The sequence below is a fragment of the Gouania willdenowi genome, chromosome 15 (assembly GCF_900634775.1).
Source record: "Gouania willdenowi chromosome 15, fGouWil2.1, whole genome shotgun sequence".
NCBI lineage: Eukaryota > Metazoa > Chordata > Actinopteri > Blenniiformes > Gobiesocidae > Gouania > Gouania willdenowi.
In genome coordinates this window covers 35,210,066-35,235,119 of record NC_041058.1, presented here as the reverse complement: position 1 = coordinate 35,235,119, position 25,054 = coordinate 35,210,066, and the positions used below count along the sequence as shown (strand labels likewise).

The window sequence follows — 25,054 nt, the reverse complement described above, 5'->3', positions numbered from 1 at the left end:
GAACTACTTCAGTGTAGACATAAAAGCACTTTTCAGCTCCTCTTTGCCATTACATACAACCTGGTTCCTCTTTAATTGGCTATTTTTTTTTTTTTTACCGCTCTTGGCTGTTTTTGGCTCATTTTAGTCACTTTTCTTGTCACGTTTTGGACCATTTTTGGCCACATGTTAACGTGTCTACCTCCACCCGCTCGTCAGAAAAACTGAAACAAGCAACGGACGAACTGTTAAATAAAAACAAACAAACCAAACGGGTGTAAAACATCGATTTAATTTGAAAGCAGAACAATAAAGTTTCTCAGTAACAGAATGAGAAAAAGAGGAAAGTAATGATGATATAAATCTGAATCTGTGAAACTAAAGGACACAATAACAACACTTTCCTCTCGGAAACACGACAAACTGCGACAAAACGCTTAGAAAAAGGGGGCGGGAACCATCACTTGGTGTCCATCTTGGCCATTTCCTGGAGGAAAATGCCGATGCTCTCGCTGTCGAACAGAAGGAAGTAAATGTTTTTCAGAGACGAGCTGCTGGACGACACAAAGTGAGTGGAAATGGCTTTGAGGATGAGCTGGGCCGCCGTTTGCTTTGGGAATCCATTCCTGTGGTGAGGAGACGAGAGGGTGAGCTTTAACACACACACACACACAGCGTGGGAAATAACATATACACACTTTATGCTATATAATTACATAATATATTAACATACAATATATAATAAAAAATTAATATGTATTATACATTATGATAAATAATATAAAAATATAATTACTGCCTCAGGTTTTTTTTCAATGTAAAAAAAAAAATCATTATAAAAAAGTGAAAATTTTGAATATTATAAACATGACCGAATCTTTCTAATAATGTGATAATCTGATTATCTAGTGACTGTTCGTAGAATCTCTGGTTAGATTAAGTCGTTTATTTGTATTTTTATCCATTATAAGCTATTTTAAATATTGAGGTGAATGAGGAGTTTATGATGTGATATCAGTGATAATAATAAATAGGGATGAACTGAAATGAATATTTGTCTCGGAAGCAGAATAAAATATAAAAGCTTGGACAAATACCGAATAATACCGAGGATTGAATGCGGTTTTTCACTATTTTTTTAATAGTGCATAAATAGCCTAGAATACATGTTTTTTTTTAAAGAAAGTAAATGTTTATTGAATATTCTGACATTTTTTAAATATTCCAGTAGCCTTTGCTTTTAATTTATATTAACCCTTCAAATAAAACAAAACATGCATTAAAAAAAAAAAAAGCCTCATTCAGTTATTCCACATTTTGTGAAAATGTCACCTAACACGCCCCCTAGAATGTTAGCTCCTCCCTCTCCAACTATCTAACAGCTAAAACAAACATTGCAGTTTAATATAGAATATATAATTATACTTTATTACCATATATGTAAATACAAACTGCACTACTTTTTCTGCTGATGATCGTGTTGGGAGTCACTGCTTGGAGCCACGCCCATTGTTTACACACATCAGCTGTTAGCACTCCATGCTAATGCTGCACCAGTCTATGCAGCTCTATCAGGGGGTATTTCATCAAACCCAGCTCTGAGTTAAGTCCAGGTTTAACCTGAGAGTCCAGCTCTGTTAAGCCAGGTTCTAACTGGAAAATCAATCAATCAATCAATCTTTTATTTGTATAGCGCCAAATCATAACCAATGGTATCTCAGGACACTTTACAGTAGAGCAGTCTTAAGGACGGACTCTTCATTTTATGGTTACACACATATGCATATATACGTATATACACATACACATGTATCCCACACCCAACATGAATTGTTGGGTGTGGTAGTAGTTTCATCACCTTGGTTACCATAGTAACAGTCCATGGTCAAACCTGCTCCTGACCAGGTTTAATCTGCTGAGTCACTCTCATGAAACCACGTCATCATTATTAAAGAAGTTATTTAGTGATTCTTTAAAACATTCATCAAAGATCTACAAAAATATTGCTTTAATACAGTATTTTAAAAGGAAATTAAACAGAATCATGTAAATGTTTTAATATGAGTTTAAATCCATACAAATGATGATATAATCATTATTACATGTTTAATGTGTAGCGTATTATTAATGATATCATGTGTTTAAACCATCAGTAATAATAATATATACGTGTGTATCATCACCTCTGTTTATCACACGGTATAAAAGTGTTTATTTATTGATCAGAGATTAATAATGGGACAGTCACAGGGCGGAGCACTAAGGCTCCTTATGACAAAGATACACTATCACTTTAAGAGATGTGCACAGCTCACCTGCAGCGTCTACAGTGTTGGATGTGACATCCAACAGCATCCAACAGCATCACTGCTGCTCCTGCTGTTCATTTAGTGCTGAGGTCATCAAACACTCAGTAGTATCATTAATTATATATTATTTAATTATGAGTTACATCATCTTTTATTAAACGCTGACAGGTGTTAAACACTTATCAAACACACATGATCAGTGTGATCACATGATTGAGTTGTTTGCTATGATAAATTGACTAAATAACACCTTTAACCCTTTACTACTTTTAAAATGTTCAAACCATAGTTTTTTTTACCGTGTCTGTCATTTATTTTCACTGCTCAGTAACAGATGATGTCACATCCTGTTGGTCACAGCATTGGTTCTTATTGGCTTCTCATTCATCATAAAAGCTGCAGCACATGCTGCGTCACTCTCTAATCATTAAATCTGTGATCGATCTCGTGGGTCTGATGACGTCGTTCACTTAATCTAAACACTGTCAGCTGATTGGCTGAGCTAGAAAACTCGAAGCTGAGAAGAGTTTGATGAATTGGTTAAAGGGGGCGTGGTCACTGACGGCTTAGCTGAACCAGGTTTAAAACATAAGCCTGGTTCTACTGAGAACACTTTGATCAAATGCCTCCTGGTGTAGTGTGAGGAGGAAACAATGGAGATGTTTATGGATATGTAGCTCACAGCGCTAACAATGGACGGTTTCCAACTTTTAATAGTGACGGAGAGAGTCTGGCTGTGTTTGTGTGGAAAGGAGGAGGAGCTCCTGCTCTGGTTCTGCAGCAACGCGCACACACGTTTCTGACTCTAAATCACTGCACGTTGTTTGATTACGTCATTGTGTCACACGCCTTGTTTTTAACTTACTAAACCAAAGGCTGAATGTTGCCTTTGAATATTCTGCCTAATATATTCAGTGCATCCCTAATAATAAATATAATGATCCTCTACGTTCCCTTTATTAAACTAAAGTGTGTCTGTGTGTGTGCAGATCATTCTAACTTTGTGCTCCGATTGTGTATTTCTGATGTCATTTTGTGTCTTTCTTTCATTTTGTGTGTATTTTGGTTACAGTATTACACATCGTTTATTTGTAGTCGTCTTGGGTGTTTATGAAGTCATTTTCTGTTTTTTTGTTTTGTGTCACTTTATGACTTTGGACTCGTCTTGTGTATTTGTGTTTGTGTGTTTATGAAGTAACTGTGTATATTTGTTGTCATTAGGTGTATTAAAGTATGAACGTTTAAGAATCTGCTGCGTGTGTCTGTGTGTGTGTCTCTGTATATGTGTGTGTGTGTTTCTCTATGTATGTGTGTGTGTCTCTATGTATATATATGTGTGTGTATGTGTATGTGTGTGTCTCTATGTATATATATGTGTGTGTATGTATGTGTGTATGTGTATGTGTATGTGTATGTGTGTGTCTCTATGTATATATGTGTGTATGTGTATGTGTGTGTCTCTATGTATATATGTGTGTGTGTGTGTGTGTCTCTGTGTGTATGTGTGTGTATGTATGTGTGTGTGTGTGTGTCTCTATGTGTGTGTGTGTCTCTATGTATATATGTGTGTGTGTGTCTCTATGTCTCTATGTGTGTGTGTGTCTCTATGTATATATGTGTGTGTGTGTGTGTGTCTCTATGTATATATGTGTGTGTGTGTATATGTATGTGTGTCTCTGTGTGTATGTGTGTGTGTGTGTGTATGTGTGTGTCTCTATGTCTCTATGTGTGTGTGTGTCTCTATGTATATACTGTATGTGTGTGTGTGTATGTGTGTGTCTCTATGTATATACTGTATGTGTATGTGTGTGTGTATGTGTGTGTCTCTATGTATATATATGTGTGTGTGTGTATATGTATGTGTGTGTGTGTCTCTGTGTGTGTGTGTATGTGTGTGTCTCTATGTCTCTATGTGTGTGTGTGTCTCTATGTATATACTGTATGTGTGTGTGTGTGTGTGTGTGTGTGTGTGTGTCTTACCGTCCTGCTACCAGTGAAGGAAAAGCCACAGACTTGAGTTTTTTCTCCTCTGCTGCAGTCAGACAGTTCTTCACTGTTTTCTCCAGTTGTTCCTCACACTTGTCTGAACCCCACTGAGGAACGTTACAGTGGATGATGAACCGAGCAGACATCCCACACGCCTGGCTCACCGCCGCTACACACACACACACACACACACATACAGACCAGGGGTCAAACACAGAACAGGTCATCTACAGTAGAGCCACATATTATTGGTGAAAAAAGAGAAAATTACACATTAATGTTGTACGTCTACATATAAATGTCTGTATGAATCTCCTGATGATTTGTAAACATGTGATGTGAGAAGTGGAAAACCGAGCTCTGCAAATAATGTGGATTTTAATAGATTTTAGTATTTATAGGATATATTTACAGCTGAGTCGGTCATTTACTAAATATTTCATGTTTTTTTTATTATTGTTACTATTTGACCCCCAGGCCTAAAGTTTAACACGTATCCTTTAGTGCAGGGGTGTCAAACTCACTTTGGTCTTGGGGCCGCATACAACTTAATCAGATCTCAAGGGGGCCAGACTAGTAAACTCATTCCAAAATTACATAGAACTAACAATAAGTCGACTTTTTTTTTGTATTAGTAAGTAAGTAAAGTTTATTTATATAGCGCTTTTTTCAGACCAGGGTCACAAAGTGCTTCACAATTTACAGTTCAGTGCAAAGTGCAAAGAAGAAGAAGTAAATTATAAAAATCTTTATATGAAATTAATTGTCCCTTTTACTAAATATATTATGAACAACCTAAGAATTTTTAAGAAAAGTATGTGCAATTTTAACAACACTTTTACTCACTTTAACATTTATTCAAGTGCATTATGCATAAAAACTGATCAGTGATTGTACAATGTTGCAAAACATTTATTCACAGTTTTGTGGAACTTAAACACACTGTCCTGCATGTTAAAATACATCAAACACATACAAATTTAGAAATGATTTAAAATCCATTTTCCACATCTGGGAAGCAATTCTGAACACATGAACTGACTCCACACACTTGAAATCTTAAGTGGCAGCTGTTTTAAACAGACATTTGATAAAGTAAATTTGTCCCCTTCCTTGTTAATATAAAATAAAATGTATACATGTAAAAAAAACTCACATACATAACATATATGGCATGCATAAGAAATAATATTTTACTTAACAAAACTCTCCTGTTGTAAATCTGTTACTGACTTTCACAGCAATTACAACAGCAAATATTCAAAGCTGTTTATTTTTATAGTGCAAAGCAGCATTCCATAGGATTTAGTGTTGCTCAGTATTTGCCCCTGACACTTGGCATCTTTTAGCCTGCACAAGTGCATCAATATCAGGCTTCATGTCCTGAGAAGCAGCCAGTTTCAGAATCTCATTTAAGTGCTTATTTGTGAGCTTTGAGCGAAGCTTTGTTTTATTAATGTTCATTACTGAGAAGACCTGCTCACAAAGGTAGGTAGTCCCAAACATGGACAACATTTTTGCAGCCAGTGCTGTCAATTTAGGATAGCCTGGTAGGAGATACTTGTAAAATGTGTCCAAGCCCACAGAAGCAAATGTGTCCTTCAATTCTACATCACACTGCAAATCAATGATTTCAAGTTGCATGTCAATGGGCACATCAGAAGCTCTGACTGTGAATGGTGAGCGAAAAACTGCAAATTCTGTCTCAAGTTCGCTAAAGACCTGAAATCGCTTCTCAAACTCCCCCAGCAACCCTGAAATCTTGTCTTTGTACTGTGTCACGTCAGGGTTAACGCTTGCTGCGCACACATCTCTGAGACAGGAAAATGAGCAGCGTCACCGCTTGCCATCTGCGTCTCCCATAACGCGAGCTTTAACTTGAATGCACGTATGCTGTCATAATACTGTGTTACAATTTTTTTGCGTCCTTGCAACATTTTGTTCAGATTATTCAAGTGCTCTGTAATATCAACCATAAATGCAAGGTCCTGCAGCCAAAGTGGGCACTGTAATTCCTTAACAGGTTTTCCTTTTTTCACCATGAATTGTCCGATTTCCCCACGTAGATCAAAGAAGCGCTTCAGCACAGCACCTCTGCTTAACCATCTTACTTCAGTGTGGTATGGCAGACCATGGGTAATGTTACAGTCACTGAGAAAGCTGTCAAACTGACGATGATTGAGACCTCTGGCTCGGATGAAATTAACAGTTCGGACAACCACCTCCATGACGTGATCCATTTTTAGCGACTTGCAACATAATGCCTCCTGATGCAAAATGCAATGAAATGTCCAAAAATTACCTCCTCCGTTTGCGGCTTGTACTTTCTCTCTGAACTTTGTCACAACACCTGCCTTTTTCCCGATCATTGACGGTGCACCATCAGTAGCCAGGCTTACGGCGCGGGACCAGTCCAGCGCTCCAACAACGGAGCGGAAAATGTCCTCAGCTGTTGTGGTGTCGGTCATAGGCACCAACTCGAGAAACTCTTCAGTGACAGTCAAAGTCTCGTCAACTCCACGAATGAATATGGCCAGTTGAGAGACGTCCGTAATATCAGTACTCTCATCAATTGCAATAGAAAATGCCAGAAATGACTCCCCTTTGCGTTTCAGTTGGCTGTCCAAATCTGCCGATAGTTCCGAAATCCTGTCTGCCACGGTATTTCTCGTCAAGCTAATATTGGCAAAAGCTTGTCGCTTCTCAGGACACACAATTTCGGCAGCCTTCAGCATACAGTTTTTGAGGAACTCCCGTCACAGTGCGGCTTTGACGCTAATGCTATTTGGCTAGCAATTACGTTGCTGGCTTTCACCGCAGCATCACTGACCTCTCGGCTCCGGGTGAAAACGGATTGCTGTTTCCTCAGACCCACCAGCATTTCATTTACCTTCTGTTTTCTCAGTTCTCCGTGCAAGGTGTTGTATTTTTCACCATGCTGAGTTTCATAGTGGCGCCGAAGATTGTATTCCTTAAGCACCGAAACTTGCTGCATGCACACCAGGCACACGGGTTTCCCATTCACCTCCGTGAACATATAGGAAGAGGTCCATTTTTCTTGAAAAATCCGACACTCTGTGTCCACTTTTCTTTTTTTTGACAAAGACATTTCACTGAAGAGGGTGCCAGGGTCAACAGAAAAAGCGGGTAAAGCGATAGAACTGACTGTCACACAGCGCCCCTAGCGGACAATATAGGAACTGCAAATTTTAAAGAAAATGAAGTTTATTCTTCTTTAATAATGCAGATTTATCCCGCGGGCCGGACTGAACCCACTGGCGGGCCGTACGTTTGACACCCCTGCTTTAGTGGGTTCATAGTGCAGATGTGTCAAACTCGTGGTCTGGGGGCCAAATCTGGCCCTTTAGAAGCTCCAGTTCATCCCACAGCAGAAAGTAAAGATGACGGAGAAAACATGAATTATTATGTAAATAAAACTCAACAATATTACAACAAGGTTTCCCGTACTACAGTGAAGAAAATAAGTATTTGAACACCCTGCTATTTTGCAAGTTCTCCCACTAAGAAATCATGGAGGGGTCTGGAATTTTCATGGAAGGTGCATGTCCACTGTATGAGAGATAACCTAAAAAGAAAAATCCAGAAATCACAATCTATGATTTTTTAACAATGTATTCGTGTGATACAGCTGAAAATAAGTATTTGAACACCTGTCTATCAGCTAGAATTCTGACCCTCAAAGACCTGTTAGTCCGCCTTTAAAAGTCCTCGTCCACTCCACTGTATTATCCTGAATCAGATGCACCTGTGTGAGGTCGTTAGCTGCATAAAGACACCTGTCCACCCCATACAATCAGTAAGACCCAAACAGTCAGCATGGCTAAGAGCAAAGAGCTGTCCAAAGACACCAGAGACTAAATTGTACAACTCCACAAGGCTGGAAAGGGCTACGGAGAAATTGCAAAGCAGCTTGGTGAGAAAAGGTCCACTGTTGGAGCAATCATTAGAAAATGGAAAAAGCTAAACATGACGGACAATCTCAATCGGAGTGGAGCCCCATGCTAGATATCACCTCGTGGGGTCTCAATGATGCTAAGAAAGGTGAGGAATCAGCCCAGGACTACATGGCAGGACATGGTCAATGACCTGAAAAGAGCCGGGACCACTGTTTCCATGGTCACTGTTGGTAATACACTAAGACGTCATGGTTTGAAATCATGCATGGCACGGAAGGTTCCCCTGCTTAAACCAGCACATGTTAAGGCCCGTCTTAAGTTTGCCAATGACCATTTGGATGATCCAGAGGAGTCATGGGAGAAAGTTTTGTGGTCAGATGAGACCAAGATTGACCTTTTTGGTCATAATTCCACTATGCGTGTTTGGAGGAAGAAGAATGATGCGTACCATCCCAAGAACACCATCCCTACTGTGAAGCATGGGGGTGGTAGCATCATGCTTTGGGGGTTTTTTTCTGCTCATGGGACAGGACGACTGTACTGTATTAAGGAGAGGATGGCTGCAGCCATGTATTGTGAGATATTGGCCAAAAACCTCCTTCCCTCAGTCAGATCATTGAAGATGAGTCGTGGCTGGATCTTCCAACATGACAATGACCCAAAGCACACAGCCAGGAAAACCAAGGAGTGGCTTCGTAAGAAGCATATCAAGGTTCTGGAGTGGCCTAGCCAGTCTCCAGACCTAAATCCAATTGAAAATCTTTGGAGGGAGCTGAAAGTCCGTGTTACTCAGCGACAGCCCAGAAAGCTGACTGATCTAGAGAAGATCTGTGTGGAGGAGTGGGCCAAAATCCCTCCTGCAGTCTGTGCAAACCTGGTGAAGAACTACAGGAAACGTTTGACCTCTGTAATTGCAAACAAAGGCTACTCTACCAAATATTAACGTTGGTGTTCAAATACTTATTTTCAGCTGTATCACACGAATAAATTGTTAAAAAATCATAGATTGTGATTTCTGGATTTTTCTTTTTAGGTTATCTCTCATACAGTGGACATGCACCTTCCATGAAAATTCCAGACCCCTCCATGATTTCTAAGTGGGAGAACTTGCAAAATAGCAGGGTGTTCAAATACTTATTTTCTTCACTGTATATATTCCCACATTGCATCATGTGCTTGCACTCAGTTTTAATGTTAAATGGTTGAAAAAAACTCAAAATCCTTTAATTTTCCTTAAATTATGACATAATATTTGCCTTAAATGAATAGAAATCAGTCATTAAATCTAGGAAATGTAAAGTATAGATCATGTTAGGACTCATTACTGTCACTTATTGTTGGTATTATTATAAACATTATGTATTTAATGTATATGTACAAGTGTAAACTATGGAACAATAATGTTGAAATGACTGGTTTTCCAACATATGGTCTGTTGCCCATTTAAGATCAAACTGCTCCATATTTGGCCCCTGAAGGACAATGAGTTTGGGGCCCCTGCTGTAGTGGTTCCTGTACCTGAGGCCACCTCCAGAGCTCCCTGGGCTTTACGCAGCTCTCTGACTCCGTCCACGAACTCACGCCCACCGGCTTTTTCCAGGGCATTGCCTGGAGTCACAGACAGGAAGTAGAAACAACCACACAGGAAGTGTTAGCGTCGGCTCATTGGAATGATTTGATGTTGTGTTTAAAACTCGTTCTCTCACCGACTCCATCCTTCAGGTCCAGCTCTGCGTTTGTTGGGTTTATTATTCCCTCCACTTTGATGGACCCGATTTTACTGATTTCACTTTCTGTCAGAGAAAGCTGTGGAGGACGAAACACACACACACACACACACACACACACACACACACACACACACACACACACACACACACACACACACACACACACACAATACTAAATGTGACTCTAAAAACATCAAAAACAAACAAAATTGACAGAAAAAGTGAAGTAAACAAACACACACAAAAGGAAAGAAAAATACAAATCAAAAGCAGAAATACACACATTTAGTCTAAATACACACAAAAAGACAACAAAAATATGACTAAAAACACTCAAAACAAACAAAAAGATTCCAAAAGCACAGAAAATGACAGAAAAATACATATTCATTTTAAAAACACAAGAAACACATTCTTTGTAGTTTCCTGTACTAATGCTGTGATTGTTCATTATTCTAAATGTTAACGTTGATCATGTGACCCTCAGAGGGGTGTTCCATAAAGGAGGTTTAACAAACTCTGAGTCTATCCATAAACTCTGAGTCAACATACCCCGCGATGGGAAACTCTATGTATCTGATTCCATTACAGCTGGTATGAAGTGGGTTAATCAACCCTGAGTATGTAAACCTTGGGTTACTGACGTGCACGCGTGCGATAAAAAGCCATCATCAATGGATCAAAGAATACTCAAACTGCCATGACAACCACCCGGAAAATAGTGATTTATTCACCGTAATGGGTGAAATAAGCCAGTGTTTGATGAATATGAGCCTGTTCTAAAGGTGTGTTCAGTCTTCAGTGACTATAGTGGCTTAAATCACCCGTTATTAGTCACACTTTTTGGTCACTTCATCACTTTATTGCTTCAGTGACGTGACGAGTGGTGAATAATATGAATAAAATGTGTCTGAGGAGACGTGTCAGCAGCATAGGATGTCTGCATAGAGAGTCCTCCTGTTACACTGGATATAAAGACAGTAAATGCCGCTTGATATCACATCATTTATATTGATTTTTAATGTAATATTGCCACCAGAGTCATCTACACATCCTAAAAAAGTCATAAAAAAACACTGAAGCGGGACGCGAACCCGTGACCCATCGCTTCTAAGAGCAGCATCACAATTCACTGTGACATCATATCTTCATAGAGCCGTGATCTACAGATTTAACTGTATAATAATATAAAACAACAATCGAGCCTTAAAAGTGGATTTATTTAAATTATCATCTCCTCCTTTATATTATCTACAGGTTTGTATTCAGTGAACTTTACTACAGACGTCAGTAGATGTTTTAATGTAGATCAACCTCTCAGTGACTTTAACTTAATGATCTACATCTACAATGTTAGAAAGAAAACGAAAAGTTACGAATGTAACTATGGTTCTATGAATCCCGAATGACCGCCAGAGGCGGTGCTTTAAGCACTGAATATTCCCCTTCGCGCATGCGCTTTGCGAGTATGTATACCAACAATGTCACCCGTGACCCCTGGATGACCCAGAGGAAGTTTATATCTTCCGGTATCACTACAGGGTACTTTCCTACAGAATCTTCTCGCGAGCACACGAGGGTTCTGAGTGACAAAGAGCTCTGGCGGTCATTCGGGATTCATAGAACCATAGTTACATTCGTAACTCTTCGTTCTATTTCATCCCTGCTGACCGCCAGAGGCGGTGCTTTAAGCACTGAATGACTTATACCAGAAAAGTCACGAAGAATCCCGCTTATCACCCTTCAGTGTGTAGGGTCAGAGGACTCTGGCCGAAGGACCACAGCCAATGGATGGGGTGTGGCTACATTCACCCTGTAGAATCTAGAGAAAGTGCCTGGCGACGCCCATGAGGCCGCAGCACAGATGTCCTCCAGGGGCACTCCCCTCAGGGCAGCCCATGACGTAGCAACACTCCTGGTAGAGTGGCACCGCACACCAGATGGGATGAGACGGTTACTTGCCCGATATGCATGGGCAATCACATCGACAATCCAGTTGGACAGGCGCTGCTTGGAGACAGCACCACCCCTGTTAGGGCCACCATAACAAAGAAAGAGCTGATCGGACCCCCGAAAACCTACAGTAGCTGCAATGTAGGCTTCCAGGGCGCGCACTGGGCACAACAGGTCAGACTGAACCTCTGGCTCCACGGAAGAAGGGTTGAACCGTGCCAGCCGAATGGGCTGGTTGAGGTGAGCGCGGGACAGCACTTTAGGGAGAAAAGCTGTGTTCGGCCACAGAGTGACTCCCGAGCCGTCCGAATTCCACCTCAGACATGTGTCGCTGATTGACAGGGCGTGCAGCTCACTGACACGCTTTGCGGAGGAAATGGCCAGAAGGAACGCAGTCTTAAGGGTAACCCACTTCAGCGCTGCTCGTGCCAAGGGCTCAAACGGTGGAAGGCGCAATGCCTCCAGCACCAGGGGAAGATCCCATGTTAGAGTCCTTGTGGCTCTCGGAGGATGCAACCTCCAAGCTCCTCTCAAAAAAAGGGACACCAGCTTGTGGCTACCAATCGTGCCATTGTCGACCATTACATGTCTGCAAGATATTGCTGCGACATAGACTCTCAGCGTTGAATGAGAAAGCCCTTTGTCCAGAAGGGACTGGAGAAAGTCCAGAATAGCTGGCACAGGGCACAGTTGAAGGAGTTGCGGATTGGGGTGCCAAATCCGCCCGGCCAGTTGGGACAGGAGATCCCTCCTGTCGGGAAGGCGCCACGGTGCGCCGTGACAGAGGCTGTGCAGCAGCGGGAACCAGCTCCTTCCTGGCCAGAAGGGAGCTACAAGCAGGATCCTGTGGCCCTCCTGAAGGACCCTGTGGAGTACCAGCTGAATCAGAGGAAACAGAGGGAAGGCATACAGGAGGCCATCCGGCCAAGGATGAGCCAATGCGTTCTGGCCGAGAGGACTGGTTGTCTCGGCTAAGGAGAACCACAGAGGGCAGTGGGTCGACTGCTCCGAAGCAAAGAGGTCCACCTCTGCCCTGCCGAATATGCTCCATATAATGTTCGTTACCTCTGCTTGGAGGTGCCACTCCCCTGACGGAGGTTTCCGACGGGAGAGGAAGTCCGCCAAGAGGTTCTGCTCTCCCGGTATATGCATTGCTTGTATACTGATCAAGCGGGGGGCTGCCCATGTGAGGAGCTCCCTTGCCACTTCCAGCAGCCGTACAGACTTGGTACCGCCCTGATGGTTTATGTAATACACTGTAGACGTGTTGTCTGACCGCACAGGACATGCTTGTCCCTCAGATGCGGCAAGAAGTGCTTGAGAGCTAGGTGAACCGCACGCAGCTCCAACACATTGATGTGTGCACCTTGGTCTTCCTGCTCTGCCACACCGCACCCCATCCTGAAGGGCATGCGTCTGTGGTAACGGCCTCCCTGCGAGATGGAACGGAGCCTATAGGAACGCCTCTGAGCAAGTAAGCCCTGTCCCTCCACGGAGCCAGGGCGCAAAGACACTGTTGTGAGACCTTGAGCCTCCTGCTCCTGTGCCGCTTGGCATCCAAGTGCAAGCCCAGAGGAACTACCCCCGAGACTGACGTTAGCTTGCCCAAAAGACAGAGGAAAGAAACTTAGTTACACTGTTCATTAAAACCGCAATGAAAGTTGTGACCCGGGATGTGACACCAGGCAACTTTTTTCCACATTCACCTTGAGTCCAAGTCGAGTCACATGGGACAGGAGACGCTCTGTGTCTTGTGATGCCTGGACCCGGGATGGAGCACAGATCAGCCAGTCGTCCAGGTATGGGAGAACCTTCAAGCCCCGAGACTGTAGAGGTGCTAGGGCCGCAGACACACACCTTGTGAAGACCCTTGGGAGAGAGAGAGGCTGAAGGGCAGCACCCTGAACTGCCAGCGGCGGCCGCGGTATGCGAAGCGCAGAAACTGCCTGTGTTGCTGAGCAATTGGGACGTGAAAGTGCGCGTCCTTGAGGTCTATCGATGTGAACCAGTCCCCATGAGCCATCGTTCTGAGGACATCTGCTGTGGTCAGCATGTGAAAAGGTATGACCTTCAGAAATTTGTTCAACCCTCTGAGGTCTAGGATTGGGCGGAATCCGCCTGTTTTTTTGTCACTAAAAAGTACGTTGAATAGAACCCCCGGTGATCTGACCCAGGGTCTACAGGCTCGATGGCGCCCTTGGCCAGGAGGGCAGACAGCTCCTGGTCTAATGCGAGAGCCTTTGCCGGGTCGCTGATGGATGTCATTCTGACCCAGCCGGATGTGGGGGGCCGACAGCAGAATTGAAGTTTGTACCCGTAGGTTAGGGTGGCGACCACCCACGGGTCTGAAGCATGAGTAGCCCACTGTTGGAGCTGCTGATGCGAAAAAAGTCCGACCGCCGGCCCCAAAGCCTCATTCTCTGCCCCCCCGGCGCCTCGGGGCCCTAGTGGGAGGGCGGAAAGGTCTCCGTGCGGGACGCTGGGCATCACGACGACCAGTGGAGTGAGTTGTCGACGGCATGTGGCTGCGAAAAAACCGCCCCTCAGCCTGCCGGCCGGGGGTCTATCAGGAGGAGGCATCCGGCTAAGCCCGGCAAGCTGCTGCCTGGTCTGCCCCGCCTGGATGGTCCGTTCCAGCGCTTCCTGGGCTGCTGGACCAAATATCTCCCCTGGTTCGACCGGGAGGCTGCGCAGCATTCTCCTGGCTGCCTCCGTTAGCCAAACCTGACGACGAGCTTGGACTAAGATGGACATTATTGAGTTTATGTCATCTATTGTTAAGCTGGAGAGTGCATTAATCCTTGGTGATTTTAATCTACATGTTGATAATTCCTCCTGTCCTATGGCAGCTGAGCTGATGTCTCTAATGGACTTTTTTCACTTTGTGCAACATGTGTCCAACACACACTAAAGGTCATACTTTAGATTTGGTCTTTTCATTTGGTTTAATGATTGACCATCTAGGTATTGAAGACTTACAAATAAGCGACCATTGCTGTATCATATTTAATCTGTCAATCACACTGGTACAGACTACTTCTAATGTGAAAAAGTGGAGACGCATTCTTAATGAAGCAGCAATCAGTGGATTTTCTGCCTCTTTCGATCCAACTACATTTGCTAGTTGTGATGATGTTGACACTTTTATGACAAACTTCAATAGCCATTGTCTGTCTGTTTTGGACACAGTAGCACCAGCTAAAAATACTCCAGGCTCTAATAAGAAACCTTGTCCGTGGATGAATGAAGCTATTTTTAGCTTTAGGAGAAGCTGCCGAAAAGTTGAACGGTTGTGGAAAACCACTAAACTAGAGGTGCACAGACTCTATTTAAAAGAAAAGATAATGGAGCTAAATGAATTAATAAAGCATGCCCACTCTGCTTATTTTACTAATCTTGTTTTGCAAAATAAGAGAAACCCCAAGGTTTTGTTCAATACTATTGAAAATCTTGTTGCACCCTCACCATCCCATGTGCCTGTACACACACAGGAGGACTGTAACAATTTTTTAAAATTTCTTTGTAAATAAAGTACAAGATATCAGGGCTAGCATCACTCCTCCCTTGGTTAGCTTGTGCAGTGCATCAGCCCCTGTGAGCTCATGGTCCTCCTTCACTCCTGTCAGCCTACAGGATGTTCAGGTTTTAGTAGGAAAGATGAAACCCTCATCGAGCTCTGTAGACATTGTTCCTACTTCTCTGCTTTTAAACGTTTTTGATGTTGTTGGTCCTTGGGTGGTAAAATTGATAAACCTCTCACTTTTATCTGGCTCGGTCCCCAGCTTTTTTAAACATGCGATAATAAACCCCATTCTTAAAAAACCCAATCTTGATCCGGGGGAGCCTATAAACTACCGGCCCATATCTAAGCTTCCCTTCATGTCTAAAATCATGGAGAAAATGGTTGCTAAGCAGCTAACCTCATACATGGAACAGCATGATATTTATGATAAATATCAATCTGGTTTTAGATCAATCCACTCCACTGAAACTGCTCTTCTGAAAGTTTCTAGTGACGTGATGATGGCCGCTGACTCTGGTCGTTACACAGTTTTAGTTTTATCTGACAGCTGCCTTTGATACTGTAGATCACAGTATACTGGTTGATCGACTCAAATCTGAGATGGGGTTTTCTGGTACTGTTCTCCAATGGTTTACCTCTTACATTAATGGAAGAACCTTTAATGTTGCTATTAACGATGTTATGTCCAATATGTCCAACCTGTCATGTGTAGTAGCCCAGGGCTCTGTTCTGGGGCCTGTTTAGTTTTTATTGTATCTGATGCCTCTTGGTCGGTTGATCCGTGGTTTTAAAAATGTGTCTTATCATTTTTATGCTGATGATATCCAGTTGTACTGCTCCTTTAATGACTCAGAGTTGCACTTTTTATCCGAGATCTTAGACTGTATATCCTGTATCAAAAACTGGCTGTCATAAAATTATCTCCAGATAAATTCAAACAAAACAGAAACTCTGATCATTGCTCCTGATAAAAACATCCCTCTAATTAAAAACTCTCTTGGTGATCTGGGCTCATCTGTTAAAACCAGCCTCAGAAACCTTGGGGTTGTTTTTGATCAGTCCATGTCTTTGGAGGGACATTGTCGTCAATTGACTAAAAACTGTTTTTACCACCTGAGAAATATCTCTAAAGTGAGGCATCTATTATCAAAATCAGATCTGGAACTGGTCATACATGCATTTATATCATCTCGTATTGACTACTGTAATTCTGTTTTTACTTGATTTAATAAGTCGACCCTAAACAGACTCCAGATCGTTCAGAACGCTGCTGCCAGACTTTTAACTGGTGCTTCTAGAACATCCCACATCACCCCCATTCTTGCTACTCTGCACTGGCTTCCAGTTAAGTTTCGCATAGAATATAAAATATTAGTTCTCACGTTCCGAACAATACATGGTCAGGCCCCTAAATATATCTCGGACTTGTTGTGCCCCTACTCATCAGGGCGATGCCTTCGGTCTTCAGGTCAGGGTCTCCTAAAGACCCCAAAAACTAAATTTAAAACCAGAGGAGACCTGGCGTTCCAGGCTGTAGCTCCCAGACTCTGGAATAACCTGCACCAGTCTCTCAGGGAGCTCAACTGTGTGGACACTTTTAAAAAACTGCTGAAGACTACACTTTACAGTAAAGCTTTTAGTTACTGGATTTTACTTTTTATTTATCCTTTAATGGTGCTGTTCTTATGATATTTATGCACTCTTGTTTTATTATTCTATTGTGTTGCACTTGTACTTTTACCACAACTCTGTACAGCACTTTGTGATTTTATCTGCAAAAAGCGCTTTATAAATAAACTACTTACTTACTTACTTATTCGCCCAAGCTCTCTGGACATGAGCCCAAAAGCCTCCAATGAGGCATCACAGAAGGTGACCGCATCGGCATGTACACCGCCCTCCTGCAGTGAGGCTGAGAGGGCCAACATGAGGTGTGTTAGGGAGTTTCCCATGCGACCAGCAGATGCTCCAGCATCATAAGCCCTCGTGAGAAGGTCATCGGTTATTCGACACTGGGGTCGAGGACACCTAGCATCCCTTCGAAGTGCTTCATCTGGGGACACAATAAGAGAAGCGATGGCAGGCTTGATGGGCGGAGTGCGATCCAGGCCAGCCCCCGCTGCATCATGCATGGCTGCCAGGGTCCGCCCATCTGCAGAGAGACGGGAGCAAGCCTTACTGTCCCTCCAACAGGACTGAACTCCCTCAGATAATCCTCTGAATGAGGAATAGTGAAAGCTGTGGGGGCAGGCCTGTGCCTGAAGAAGGCGCTGGCAGATGCTGCCTCTGCCTGCTGTGGGACAACTGTGTGCAGCCGCTGTAGAGCCAAGCGCATGACAGCGCGCATGGAGTTGTCTTCCACCTCGGCCCCCGAACTGTGATCCGAGGAGTGGGAGCCCTGCTCAGACACCTGGGATCCGACATCCAAATTCTCCCTATAATCACAGAAATGGCTAGCCGAAGCAGCCAAAGAGAGTGTATCCTCTTCGGGCAGCAGCGTTGGAATTGGGGGAGAGAGTGCCGCATCAGCCACCAGGGGAATAACCGGCTGGCTGTCGGCCAGCAGGGATCTCATCTGAGCCAATTCAGCAGACAGCTGCTCAACTTTAGATGATAACCCACTATGGTCAGACTTCGTTCTCTTCCTGGAGGGGGCAGCTGCCGCAGCCTCTGCCCGCCTCTTGGAGCGTGTCTGACGGGTCGGAGGTGGCTGGCCTGGGGGGAGGTCGACTACGGCTACTGAGCCTTCCACCCCCGCCAACCTGGCAACCCTGGCCGCCCGAGGCAAGTAGCTGCAGTTCATGCAGGGATTGCCTGACAGCGCCTCCCCCAGGTGCTAAGGGCCAAGGCATGTGGGGCATAGGTCGTGGCCATCCTCTGGCTGTAAAGAAACCCCACAAGATGTGCAGATATGTCAGCCATCCATCGTAGCTTGACTGAGAAGTCACTGATTTCAATACAGGTATTCAACAAAGGGAGGGGGTGCGCACGCCGCCTGTCTGGTTAGCCTGAGCGCGGATGCCGTAGGTTGGGCGAGTATAGGGACCGTATACTGGGGAAGGGAGCGCGCACGCTGCCTGCACAGTAGAGGCCCAATATACTAAACAAAAAACAAACACTGTACTGTGGTCCTCACCCAGACTGGGCTCTTTAACAGAAGATGACACTAGCTTAGCCGGTGATGCTAATGTAAACATATCCACGCTGGGCTCCGGGCGTGCGCGCACAACCCACCAGCAAACAAATAAAGTCGGCTAACTTAAATTTCGGGAGTAGGCTGCTCAAATGCAGCCTTCACCGACCATCTCTTTCATTTTTATAAAGACAACCGTTGATCTGCCGAATAAGCGGCTACTTACCTTGTCAGCGTGTGTCGTCGGGACCAAACACAAACCATATGCTGGGGGGAGGCGGCGCTAACGCGGCCTGTGCCAACAGAGGTTGCTAATGGGTGAAGCTACTGCTACCCAAACACTCACCGTCGCAGCTCCTGGAGGGCGAATGCACGCTGCTCCGACCTACCACGGTCACGGAGCTACTAGCGACGGCAGCTGTATGCACAGTATTCCAGTAACAAAAAGTAAAAAAAAAAAAAGGAAAGTACCCTGGAGTGATACAGGAAGATATAAACTTCCTCTGGGTCATCCAGGGGTCACGGGTGACATTGTTGGTATACATACTCGCACTGCGCATGCGCGAAGGGGAATATTCAGTGCTTAAAGCACCGCCTCTGGCGGTCAGCAGGGATGAAATAGAACTACCGTTTGATAAAATTTTTTTTTAAAAAAACCATAAAGCAACACAACATTATTAATGATGTGAACACGTCTGTGGTGTGTGATGTTACTAATGTGTTTCAGAGAAAAGTGTTAAGGTTCATTAAAGTGTTCAGAAACGGTGTTCAGGTGGGCGGAGCCAGGTAGAAACCCAGGGTTTCTTTGATAAAACCTGCCAGTGACCAGGTTTAGTTCACAGACAATGTTGCCATGGTAACATACTCTGATAAGAACATACCTCATGTTTAGGAATGAGATACTCAGAGTTTCCCTCATTTGAGCCTGAACATACTCAGAGTTTGAACATAACCTACTTTATGGAATAAACCTCTGATCAAACATGTTTGTGCTGCCCTTAAAGTAAACACACTAAATAAACACAAACACACAAAAGGACATAAAAATACACAAAACAACAGCAGAAATACACAAATTTACTCGCATATAATATATTACATATATATTAAATATTAAAAAACATTTACTGAAAATGATACAAAACATCATAATAAATACATCATAAATAACAACAAAAACACAACAAAATAAGAGAAAAAATTAAATTATTTTTTAAAAAAACAAATAAAAAGATGACAAAATATACAAAATGATTCAAAAAAATGACAGCAAAAACAAACAGAATCAAAAAATAAATCAACACACAAATTTACAACAAAAACAGCAGAAATACTCAAATTTATTCTAAAAACACATGACAAAAACTAAAATAATATTAATTGAAAATTTGACAAAATGATATCATAAATACACAAATGACAACAAAAACACACAAAACAAAAAAAACTAACAGAAATAGACAAAAAAGTTACTCAAAAAACACAAATAATGGCAGAAAAAATACACAAACTACAAAAAAAACCAAAATATTCAAAAAATAAATCACAAAATGACAACAAAAACACACAAAACAACAAAAAAGTAACAGAATTAGAGAAAAATATTACAAAATGATTTTTAAAAACTAACAAAAAGACGACAAAATACACAAAATGACTCAAAAAACGCCAGCAAAAATATACAAACTACAACAAAAACAAACAGGATAAAAAAATAAATCATAATTTCAAATACGTTACCTTCTGTCCCAGAAACAGACTCTTAGCTGACAGGATGGTGAATCCCTCCCCAGGACCGTCCTCCACTGTGGAGTTTGGGACAGACTCTTTCTCACTGTCTGCATTCTTTGAGAGAAGAAGAAGAAGAATAATAATAGGGACTCCACATCCCACAATGCACTGCTCCAAACCTCACCAACAATGTCAATTATAGCCAAGTTTAAAGCAGCATTTTCAACCATTTCATATTAAATGTTCTTAGATTTATTTATGGATGAAACCCACACTTTGTGTTTTAAAAACAGGTCAAAGGTCACTGAGTTCACCTTAGGCTTGCGTCCTCGTTTTCCTTTGAAGCGTTTGAAGACTTTGACGGTCTTCTTGCTCTTTGAGGGGCTATCCCGTTTGACGGGGGCTGATGTCTGGGTGTCGGTTCTGGCTCTGGTTCCTCTCTTCTTAGAGAGCAGCTCTGGGTGGATACGAGGGAGCACGCCCCCGTTTGCTATGGTTACGCCCCGCAGGAGCTACGGGAGCAAACATCATATCACATCATGGTGAAAGAAACACTACAAGATATGACTCTAAAAACAATCTAAACATCAAAAACAAATAGATTAATTAACAAAATGATTGAAAAAACAAACAAAAAAGGCTCCAAAATACACAACAAGACAACATAACTACAAAATATGACCATAAAAACAATCGAAACGACGTCATAAAATCTACAGAAACTATTACAAAATTATTTAAAAAACAAAACTACAAAATATGAATATAAAAACACAAAAAGTGACAAGAAATTTAACAAATTCACTCCAAAAACACACAAAATGACAACAGAACCACACAAAATTACTCAAACACTCAAAATTTACAAAAGGATTTGAAAAAACAAAAAACAATAAAACTACAAAATATGACTCTAAAAACACTCAAAACAACATAAAAACTCACAGAAAAATTGACAAAAAGACTAAAACACAGAAAGTGAGAGAAAAACACACAAAGACAACAAAACTATAAAGTTTGACTTTAAAATTGTTTTTAAAACATAAACGACAACAAAAACACAGAGTTTCTTTGTAGTTTCCCGCGTTAATGCTGTGATTGGTCATTATTCTAAACGTTAACATGAATATAGATCATGTGACCTTCAGATCAGACGTGTTTGTGGACGCTGCGACATGCAGCCCTCAGTTTGATTGTTGAAAGGAAATCAGTTTTTACAAAATTCTGCAATTTTCCTTAATTTATTCCACAAAATCTCCCCAAAATATGAAATGACGACAAAATGAATGAAATGTTGAGGTGAAGCTTCTGCAGGGACCGATGTTTGTCATTTATTGCTCACACATATACATATATATATATATATATATATATATGTATATGTGTGAGCAATAAATGACAAACATCGATATATATATATATATATATGTGTATACAGTATGTGTGAGCAATAAATGACAAACATCTATATATATATATATATATATAGATAGATAGATAGATAGATACTGAATATCAGTGCATTACACATGTTACACATCACTTGTACTGCGTAGAAGATCAAACTAAAACACATTCATGAGTTTGAAGGCCCTGGTAATTAGAAGCGGAGTGTTTAGCCCCGCCCCCTGTCACATGGTCTATGTGTGAGCCCAGGGTTGTAACGTTTAAATGGAACAGGAAGTGCAGTGTGTGTGTTTATTACCTGGTTGAGCTCCTCGTCGTTGGCTACAGCCAGTTTGATGTGTCTAGGAGTGATTCGGCCTTTTTTATTGTCTCGCGCTGCGTTTCCAGCCAATTCCAAGATTTCAGCTGAAAGAAGATCAAACATTTAGGACTGTGTTTTTCATCACTGGGGTCGCCTGAAATGTCTAGCAAATAAATTAAAAACTATTACTGATTTTTTTTTTTAAATATATATAAATATACTGTACATATATAATTATTAAATCTACATATTATTATCTATTATATACATATATATAAAATGTTTATATAAATTGTTGTAATTAGCGCTATATATGGTAAATAAAGTTGAATTGAATCAATATTAAATCATTTTTCATAATTAAAACACAATCTTAAACAACTGTATTCTATTGGTTCACTTTGTCAAATATAAATCTAGTTCAAATAAAAAGCAGTATATAAATATCTACGCTGCCACAACTGGTCCCTGATCCTAGATAAACTCTATCTTTCACACAGTATAATAAAAATGATCAATATCTAATTCTACAAAAGGTTGAGAACCACTGATTTAGGATCAGACCTACGTAACGTGATCACTGAAAAAACAGAATTCAATAATGTTATTTTTTAATATGTATTTTTTATATTATTCCAAACCAAATCAATCAGGAAATTATAATCCTACACTGAATATATCCTCACATGCATGTTTTTGGAAAATTTCACACATTTAAACACAATTTGTCTGTAAATTTGTCACGTAAAATGAGTAGATATGACAAACTTCACCTCCTTAAATGTAAATATGTATATTACACAGAATAAACCTTCAACCATATGTTTATGGAACAATATCACACATTTACAACACATGTTAGCTTTAGCATGTTAGCTAACGGCTAGACGTCAGATCTCACGTCATCTCAGTGTGTGTTTGTTTCTGTGGTTTGTTAATAAGAATAAATGATGAAATTTAACTCATGAACCATATTAAACATGTTTGGAATGATTTCAGGAATTTTAATAGTAGCAATGAGTCTGAGTACAGAAAGAAAACTAAATGTTAACATGTAAACTGATGCAAAGTTAGGTTAAAACAACAACTCTGAAAGGGAATGGAGTCAATTTTAAAATGGAAAATCAGAGGCTTTACATCACGTGTGTCAAAATCATGACCCGGGGGCCAAATCCGGCCCTCTGGAGCATCCCATTCGGCCCCCAGGAGAAAGTAAAAGTGACAGAGAAAACATGAATCATTGTGTAAATGAAAGTCAGCAGTATTTGCAGGTGCTCACAGTTTTCCTGGTGTTTATATCACATGATTTCAATCATTTTTAATGTTAAACTGTTGAAAACAAACTCAAAATTCTGACAAAATATTTAAATTTTCCTCAAATTATTACATAAAATTTTCCTTAAACAGAAATTGGTCAGAAAATCTCGGAATATTAAAGTGTAGATCCTGTTTTACAACTGATATGTGTCACTTATTGCTTGGATATTGTTGGTTCCTTTCATATTTTGTATTTTATTTCTACTTAGAAATGTAAACTATAAGGTACAATAATGTTGAAATGACTTATTAATAAAATGTGTGGAACACTTGATATGGAACTGCTTTGTCTTTGGCCCCTGAACTACATTGAGTTTGAGGCCCCTGCTTCACAAAAGTGATGTAATCACAAGTTTTCTTCCATTTTTTTAATCAGCCCCTGTGGACCATAGTGACGTTTACCTGCCAGGTACTCGATTACAGCTGCCATGTAGACGGGCGCTCCCATGCCGATGCGGTACTTGAACGTGCCGTTGCGAAGGTACCTCATCATCCTCCCCACAGGGAAGATGACCCCTGCCCGGGCCGAGCGGGACAGCTTAGTGGCCCTCTTCTTTCCTCCTCTGGCTGACATTTCTCTATGAAAACAACACAATGGGTTACCGTACGTACGCACACAAAGTGGAACACAAAGCCCTCACACTGAGGCTGGAGAAAATCATAAACGTTTCCACAGGTTTGTAACAAATAATAAGCAAAGTAACAGGATGTTTTTTCTAGAGGTCGAACGATATGAGATTTTTAAAGGCCGATGCAGATACCGATTCAAAAAAAATAAACTTAAAAATCAGCCGATATTTGAGGCAGATATACTTTTTTTTAAGCCCATTGATTATGAAAGACAACTGAAACACCCATATGATATAAATGTACAGTATGTATTAGAAATTAAATACACCAATAGAACTATTAACATTTATTGAACTTTAAATATACCCGTACACAACCAAGTAAAACAAAAAGTACAGGATGGGTAAGTCACAATAAAGCACGACAACAATATACAATATACAATGTGCAAGTAGTGGGTTTAAACTAAATACTTGTTTTAGATATAACTACTCACTCAAGATTTAAACTTTCAAAGCATCTATTAACTGTTTAACTTAGCTGTTGTTCTGTGGTTTCACATGTTGTTGTGTCGCTGTTGTATTTAACGAGCAGCTGGCTGGAGGTTTGGTGTGTGTTTTTCTCTCTTTCTGGTTCTCTCAGCGCTGAGAAGAAGTTTTCAACACTTTGAGAAGCAGTTTACGACTTGTTTGAATAGTTATTCTCGTTAATGTTGATGTAATTTAGAACAGAAACTAGAACAGTTTGTTGCTTAATGCGCATCTGACATTACGTTATTTTCCTCTGTTAATTTATGTTCTGGGGTTGTGTTGGAATGGACTATTATTCATGGTTTCTTTTTGTGTTTAATACTATAATTATATATATTTATACTCAATAATCTTGTTAATAAAATATATCTTCAGTCAGGCCAACTTTTGTCAAAGCTATTTTCAGGACAAGGAAGAACAGTTCTTTCATAATATTTCATGAGATGTCTCACTATTTTTTACTTGTTCTTGTTCTACATCACCTATTTTTATTATTTGTTAATTTTTTTTTTACTTGGTGTCGTTCTAACTCACCTTTGTTCATTTCAAGAAATGTTCCTTTTTTTTAATTGAGACTTGTACCATTTGTTATCATTGTGTAATTTTTATGATGTAAATTGAGGGAGCAAAAGTAGTATCGGCTCCAAATATCGGCTCAGTCCGTATCG

General features: G+C 41.2%; 1 protein-coding gene across 2 annotated transcripts in view; it reads right to left on the bottom strand.

The window, feature by feature from the left end:
- Positions 1-250: 250 nt before the first annotated feature.
- The window catches only part of macroh2a2 (macroH2A.2 histone), a 27,639-nt gene continuing 2,835 nt past the window's right edge, over positions 251-25,054 (bottom strand). For both annotated transcript variants that reach the window (XM_028468182.1, XM_028468181.1), the window contains exons 2-9: positions 23,689-23,864; positions 21,967-22,073; positions 20,576-20,773; positions 20,271-20,375; positions 9,898-9,997; positions 9,710-9,799; positions 4,269-4,443; positions 251-605 (exon numbers count right to left, since the gene is read on the bottom strand). In XM_028468182.1, the coding sequence (XP_028323983.1) occupies positions 440-605; positions 4,269-4,443; positions 9,710-9,799; positions 9,898-9,997; positions 20,271-20,375; positions 20,576-20,773; positions 21,967-22,073; positions 23,689-23,860 (1,113 nt within the window). In that variant the 5' untranslated portion in view covers positions 23,861-23,864 and the 3' untranslated portion in view covers positions 251-439. The remainder of the gene's footprint in view (positions 606-4,268; positions 4,444-9,709; positions 9,800-9,897; positions 9,998-20,270; positions 20,376-20,575; positions 20,774-21,966; positions 22,074-23,688; positions 23,865-25,054) is intronic.